The sequence below is a fragment of the Cebus imitator genome, unplaced genomic scaffold (assembly GCF_001604975.1).
Source record: "Cebus imitator isolate Cc_AM_T3 unplaced genomic scaffold, Cebus_imitator-1.0 Scaffold102, whole genome shotgun sequence".
Classification (NCBI taxonomy): Eukaryota; Metazoa; Chordata; class Mammalia; order Primates; family Cebidae; genus Cebus; species Cebus imitator.
The window spans coordinates 3,153,677-3,160,285 of record NW_016107417.1 but is presented as its reverse complement, the minus strand read 5'-3'; the positions used below and the strand labels follow the sequence as shown (position 1 = coordinate 3,160,285).

Below are 6,609 nucleotides of genomic sequence, written 5' to 3'. Positions count from 1 at the left end.
TGTTGACCAGGATGGTCTCGATCTCTTGACCTCGTGATCCACCCGCCTCAGCCTCCCAAAGTGCTGGGATTACAGGCGTGAGCCACCGCGCCCGGCTCAACACTTTCATTTAAACTAGGAAGTGAGTGTCAGAACAGAACCACCAATAATGTGCTCCCAGCATGGCCAGTCAGAGGCAGAAGAAGGCGTGGCTACTTGGGGTATCAGGGCAAACTTTATGGAAGCATGCTATTTGATTTGGCCATGTGGCACGGTGGGGAAGGCATTTCATGCTAAGGAAACAAGGTGAAACACAGGGGAAGGAAATCCCAAAGTATGGAAGGGAGCAGGAGAACTGTAGGGTTCCTGTAGGGCAGCGGTGAGGAATGAGGCTGATATGGGTGGGACCAGGTCATGGGAGGTTCTGGGCGGCCTTGGCCAATCTCATCATAGGGGAGCTTTTGGATGCACGTATTTCTACCCGTGCTAACCCTCCTGTCCACTCAGCGGATCCTAGAACCAGATGACTTCCTGGATGACCTCGATGACGAAGACTATGAAGAAGATACTCCCAAGCGTCGGGGAAAGGGGAAATCCAAGGTAAGGGGCCAGCGTGTTGCCTGCATCTCAGGACGGGGTGGCCTGGGGAATTCCTTGTTTTATTTTAAGTGAGATTAGCAGCCACTTCCAGAAGAGTCTTAACTCCTTAGGCCCAGCTGCTGCAGTAAGGGTGTCTCTTTGCTCTTCTTGGCAGGGTAAGGGTGTGGGCAGTGCCCGTAAGAAGCTGGATGCTTCCATCCTGGAGGATCGGGATAAGCCCTATGCCTGTGACAGTGAGTGCCTCACAAGCGGGTGGGGTAAACCTTGCCTTGGCCCTAGCTCCTGCTCAGGATGTGAGAGGAGGGAGGGTTGTGTTTTTGCCCAGAGTATTAAAACAAGCCTGGGTTCTTGTCCTGCCTGCTGACTGGTTCCTTCTGAGACCCCTGGGAGGCCTGGGTCCCCGCTATATGACGGGTGGGACCTGCATGCTCTGGGAAAGATTTCTGCCATCCTCTGGGGTGGGATTGCTTGTGGGGGCCACAGCAGGCAGGGTTGGCCTCTCAGCAGACAGCCTGTAGGCCTCCTGGCCTCAGTTAAGCCAGGGCCTCAGGGGTCTGACACTTGAGTTTTTCAGCGTCTGTTCTCTTTTTCTTTCTCTCTGGCTTGCCCCACTTCTGTCCCTCCACCCTGGGAGCACCATCGCCGCTGGGGTTTCTCTCTCGTTTGTTCTGCTTTCCTGCTGCTGCTGCTCCTGTCTCAAGTGTATCAAGGCCTTCTTCTCATGACTTTTCTTTCTGTCTTTCAGATAGTTTCAAACAAAAGCATACCTCGAAAGCGCCCCAGAGAGGTAGCTCTCTCAACTTTTCAGACTTTTGGTTTTCCTATCCCTTTTTCCCTCTTCCCTTGTTCCTCTTGCCTTTCTCATTTCCTGGGATGCTAGCTTTAAAATCTCCAAAATGGCATGGGGCTAGGAGCAGTGGAACTTCTGCTATGCTCCACTCCTCAAAGTCCTGGAAGCCGCCTTTACCACTGCTTGTCTCCCACAAACCTGCTCCTAGAGCTGCTTGGCCCAGTGCATGAGGTGGCTTCAGAAGCATTATCAGGAGCCCATTACAGTCAGATCCTTCCGCCTCCTCCCCAAATCAGGCACCTAGGGGTCAGCTCATGTTCCCCACCACCCCACCACCTCCTCTTGCCATCCTCTCTCCCCATTCCTTTCCTTCTGGCCCCCTTGCCCTTCTTGGTATCACTTCTCAAGATGACAGAATGCCTCGTGGGGATCTGCTTTCCTTGCTGGTTGGAGGGCCTGGACCTGGCACTTATGTGGGAGTGTGTTTGAATTTCTTTGGGGACCAACTGCCCAACTGGCTTCAATGATAAGAAATCCCCAAGAAACCCCTGCTTGTTTACCCACATTCAGTAGAGATGGGCTCCATGGTCTGTGTGGGGTAGCATGAGCCTCCCACATTTACTGAGTAGCAGAAAAGTTTGGAGCCTTACCCACTTTGCTCCCTTCCTGCCACACCAAAGACCTGTAGGAATATCCTCCCCTTCCTGACCTGGAGCTCCCCAGACTGTTACTGTATCCCAGAGCAACTAACTGGTGATGGGGTGAGGGCTAAGCCCCCCAAAAGCCAACATGGAAGAGCAGTGGTGGCCATGGGGTTGAAGTTCAGGAGGGAAAAGAGCCCCAGAAGCTAGAGAGCCCTGGGGCCTAATGCTCCTGGCTGAGGGGAAGGGGCCATCACTAAGGCCTGTCCCAGAGCAGAGCTGCTAGGGAAGGGATGGTTGCCCTCTGCCTCAGGTGGAGCCCCCACAGCTTGCAGAAGTGGGGATGTAGCACTCTTATATCCTAACACTTTCTCTGCAATCTTTTCCCCACTCAGTTTGTGGAAAACGTTACAAGAACCGACCAGGCCTCAGTTACCACTATGCCCACTCCCACTTGGCTGAGGAGGAGGGCGAGGACAAGGAAGACTCCCAGCCACCCACTCCTGTTTCCCAGAGGTCCGAGGAGCAGAAATGTAAGCTGAGGTGTCAGAAGTGGTGGGCAAGCAGGAGTTGGCCTGGTTATGAAAGCCACTCCTTGCATGGGTGTTGAGTGGCTCAGGTACCCCCATGGGCATCATCAAAACTCTTTCTCTCTGTAGCCAAAAAGGGTCCTGATGGATTGGCCTTGCCCAACAACTACTGTGACTTCTGCCTGGGGGACTCAAAGATTAACAAGAAGACGGGACAACCCGAGGAGCTGGTGTCCTGTTCTGACTGTGGCCGTTCAGGTACCGCCTCCTGGAAAGAGAATGCTGCTGCTGTGTCCAGTCCCCAAGGGGCTCTTGGCTTGCTGGCCTCTAGTAGTATCATAATCAACCAGCCCACCTCGCTTTTCCTGACCAAGAGAAGTTGCAGCCACAGGCAGCTCCTTTCTTCCCCCTGCATGTCCGACTATTGGTCTCATTCACTTCCCCCACCACAGGGCACCCATCTTGCCTCCAGTTTACCCCCGTGATGATGGCGGCAGTGAAGACATACCGCTGGCAGTGCATCGAGTGCAAATGTTGCAACATCTGCGGCACCTCTGAGAATGACGTGTGTATCCCCACCCATCCTCAGCATGGCTCCTTCTGGGCTTTTACTGTGGTTTGCACAGTTCCCTCTAAAGTGAAATTCCTTTCAAAAAGGGAGCAAGAACCATTCCACATGCCACACGCCCCCTCCCCAGCATCTCAGTCAGAACTCTGATTCATTGCCACATATATATTGAGTACTGATTTCATGTCAGACACTGTTCTAGACACTGAAGATACCATACAAGACAAACAAGGTCCCTGCCTCATGAGATTTACATTCCTATGGGAACAACAGTAAGCACGGATGTGAGATTTGTGTGATGTGCCATGAAAAAGATGAAACCAGTAATGTGGCAGAGAATAATTAGATAAGTGATTGTTTTGTTTTTTTTTCTTTTCTTTTTTTAACTTTGATAGAATCACTCAGTTTGGCGATAAGTGATTTATTTTGATGGTCAGATATGGCTCTTCTGGGAGGGTGATGCTGGTGTTGAAATTTGGGTGATACCAAAGAGCCAGTCAAGAAGCTTTGGAGGTAGAACATTCCCAAGAAAGGAGCAGCCAATGCAAAGGCCTTAAGTGGGACAAGCCAGATGTACTGAAAAGGCTGATAGGCCATGGAAGGGAGTGGTAGGGGGTGAGATGAGAGAGGTAAGCACTGCCAGATCTGTGGGGCCTTGGGTTTTATTCTAAGTACAGCAGGACACTGTTGAAGAGTTTTAATCAGGGGAGTGACATGGCTATTATGTATTTATTTATTCTTTTTTGTTGTTGTTGAGACAGAGTCACGCTCTGTCACCCAGGCTAGAGTGCAGTGGCGTGATCTTGGCTCGCTCCACCTCCTGGGTTCAAGCAGTTCTCCTGCCTCAGCCTCCCGTGTATCTGGGATTGCAGACATGTGCCACCCCACCCAGCTAATTTTGTATTTTTAGTAGAGAGGGGGTTTTGCCATGTTGGCCAAACTGGTCTGGAACTCATGACCTCTGGTGATCCACCTGCCTCAGCCTCCCAAAGTGCTGGGATTACAGATGTGAGCCACCACACCCGGCTGTTTACTCTTTATGTATGTATTTATTTATTTATTTATTTTGAGACAAGGTCTTTCTGTCACTCAGGCTGGAGTGCAGTGGCACTATCTTACCTCACTGCAGCCTCATCCCTTCAGCTCAAGCAATCCTCCCACCTCAGCCTTCCAGGTAACTGGAACCGCAGGTGCACACCACCATGCCCAGCTATTTTTTGTGTGTTTTTGGTAGAGATAGGGGCTCGCCATGTTGCTGAGCTGGTTTCAAACTCCTGAGCTCAAGCACCCCTCCCACCCTGGCCTCAAAGTGCTGGAGTTACGGGTATGAGCCCACCATGCCTGGCCTTGTCTTTTGTTTGTTTGTTTATTTGTTTTGAGACAGTGTTTTATTCCTGTCGCCCAGGCTGGAGTGCAATGGCACAATCTCTCTGCTCACTGCAACCCCCACCTCCCAGGTTCAAGGGATTGTCCTATTGGGATTATAGGCACCCGCCACCACACCTGGCTAATTTTTAGTAGAGATGGGGTTTCACCATGTTGGCCAAGCTGGTCTCGAACTCCTAACCTCAGGTGATCCACCTGCTTCAGCCTCCCACAGTGTTGAGATTACAAGCATGAGCCTCCATGCCTGGCTCTTGTCTTGTATTTTAAAAAGATTGCTTTGGCTGCTGTGTGGAGGGTAGACTGTAGGGACAAGGATGGAGGCTCATGCCTGTAATCCCAACACTTTGAGAGGCCGAGGTGGGAGGATTGCTTGAGCCCAGGAATTCAAGACCAGCCTGAGCAACCTAGGGAGACCTTGTCTCCATAAAATATTTTAAAATTACTGAGGTGTGGTGGTACACACGTTAGTCCCAGCTACTTGGGAGGCTGAGGTGGGAGGATCACTTGAACCCAGGAGTTTGAGGCTGCAGTGAGCCATGATCACACCACTACACTCCGGCCTGGGCAACAAAGCAAGACCTTATCTCAAAAAGAAATAGTAGTCACTGGGCACGGCATCTCACACCTGTAATCCAAGCACTTGGGGAGGCTGAGGTGGGAGAATTGCTTGAGCCTAGGAATTCAGGACCAGTTTTGGCACATAAGGAGACCTTGTCTCTCCAAAAAAATTTTACAATTAGCTGGGTACGGTGGTGTGTGCCTATACTCCCAGCTACTTGAGAGGCTGAGGTAGGAGGATCAGTTGGGCCCAGGAGGTTAAGGCTGCAGTGAGCCGTGATTGTACCACTGCACTCCAGCCTGAATGGCAGCAAGACCTGTCTCAAAAAATGGATACCTATAGAGCTTGGGCTCCAGGAAAAAAAAAAAGCGGAGTCGATTTGATCAATTAGGAGCTCTGAAAGGATCCAGGTGAGAGATGACAGTGACTGGATCTGCGGTGGAAATGGATAGCATGGTTTCCTACGTAAGATTGCTACGTCTGTTTTTACCTGCCACCTACCTCTCGGAAATAGCGTATCACAGAAGCCCTCCCACCTTCTATAGTGGCATAACTGAGGCATGTCATTCATTCAATCCCCATCCTCTTCCCTTTTGCCTACTTCAGGACCAGCTGCTCTTCTGTGATGACTGCGATCGTGGCTACCACATGTACTGTCTCACCCCATCCATGTCTGAGCCCCCTGAAGGTAAGTTGCCCAGATCTTTTACTCAGAACAATTTGGAAAACACTAAGTTCTATGTTCTTTATGTTATCAGCTATATATTCTTCCAAATTAGGGAGTAGGGCACCTTGCCTTGGCTCAGTTTAGAATGCCTTCCTAACATTTCAGCTTAAAGGGTTTAGTATTTGCACATTTACAACTGTAAATCAGTAGCCCAGCAGAAAGGGAGATGCTGAGCCGAGATCAGTCACCCAGAAGGAATGATTTATTTTCTTCCAGCCAGTCCAGGAAACTCAGTTGGTAGATTATCTGATGTGGAGCTTCTATAATCAACTCTTGAAACTTGACAGATTTGAGTGTTTATTTCCTCTCCCTTCCCCTTCTGGATTGGGAAGGGGCTTGATCTTGGAGCCTGAATGGGTCAGGCTGCTTCTCCCATAACTTATTTCATTAATAATGGTCCAAGTTTATGGAAGCTATTCCCTGAAACCAGTGGTGGCACCAAGAATTGGTTGCATCTCCACAAGTCCCCTTCCAGCTGAATTTCTGTGCATAAGCAACTCCTGTACAGAAATTCAGGAGCTTACTCAGAACACAAATAGCCAGGAGCTGTTACTCTGCATGAAGGATATGGGCCAGAATTACAGGCAAGAGAAAGTGTTTCATTGTATGATGTAAGCTGACTTGTAACATATTGGTCAAACTTCTGTCACCCCTCTGGAGAATGAGGCCGCTGACAAAGTCTGAGAATCCCTTAGCAGCTGCAGGGGAGCACTCAGCTTCTATCAGGCCCAGCTTACGAATCTGCTTTCGGGAGAAATAGCATGTTTCTGTTTTGTTGTGTTTTGGTTTTTTTTTTTTTTTTTTTTTTTTTTTTTTTTTTTTTTTTTTT

General features: G+C 49.8%; 1 protein-coding gene across 2 annotated transcripts in view; it reads left to right on the top strand.

The window, feature by feature from the left end:
- DPF2 (double PHD fingers 2) overlaps positions 1-6,609 on the top strand; it is an 18,275-nt gene that overhangs the window by 9,355 nt on the left and 2,311 nt on the right. The window contains exons 5-11 of one of the 2 annotated variants that reach the window (XM_017537116.2): positions 487-579; positions 734-812; positions 1,325-1,366; positions 2,406-2,543; positions 2,670-2,798; positions 2,993-3,105; positions 5,660-5,741. In XM_017537116.2, the coding sequence (XP_017392605.1) occupies positions 487-579; positions 734-812; positions 1,325-1,366; positions 2,406-2,543; positions 2,670-2,798; positions 2,993-3,105; positions 5,660-5,741 (676 nt within the window). The remainder of the gene's footprint in view (positions 1-486; positions 580-733; positions 813-1,324; positions 1,367-2,405; positions 2,544-2,669; positions 2,799-2,992; positions 3,106-5,659; positions 5,742-6,609) is intronic. The other variant, XM_017537117.1, reaches the window with a different exon arrangement.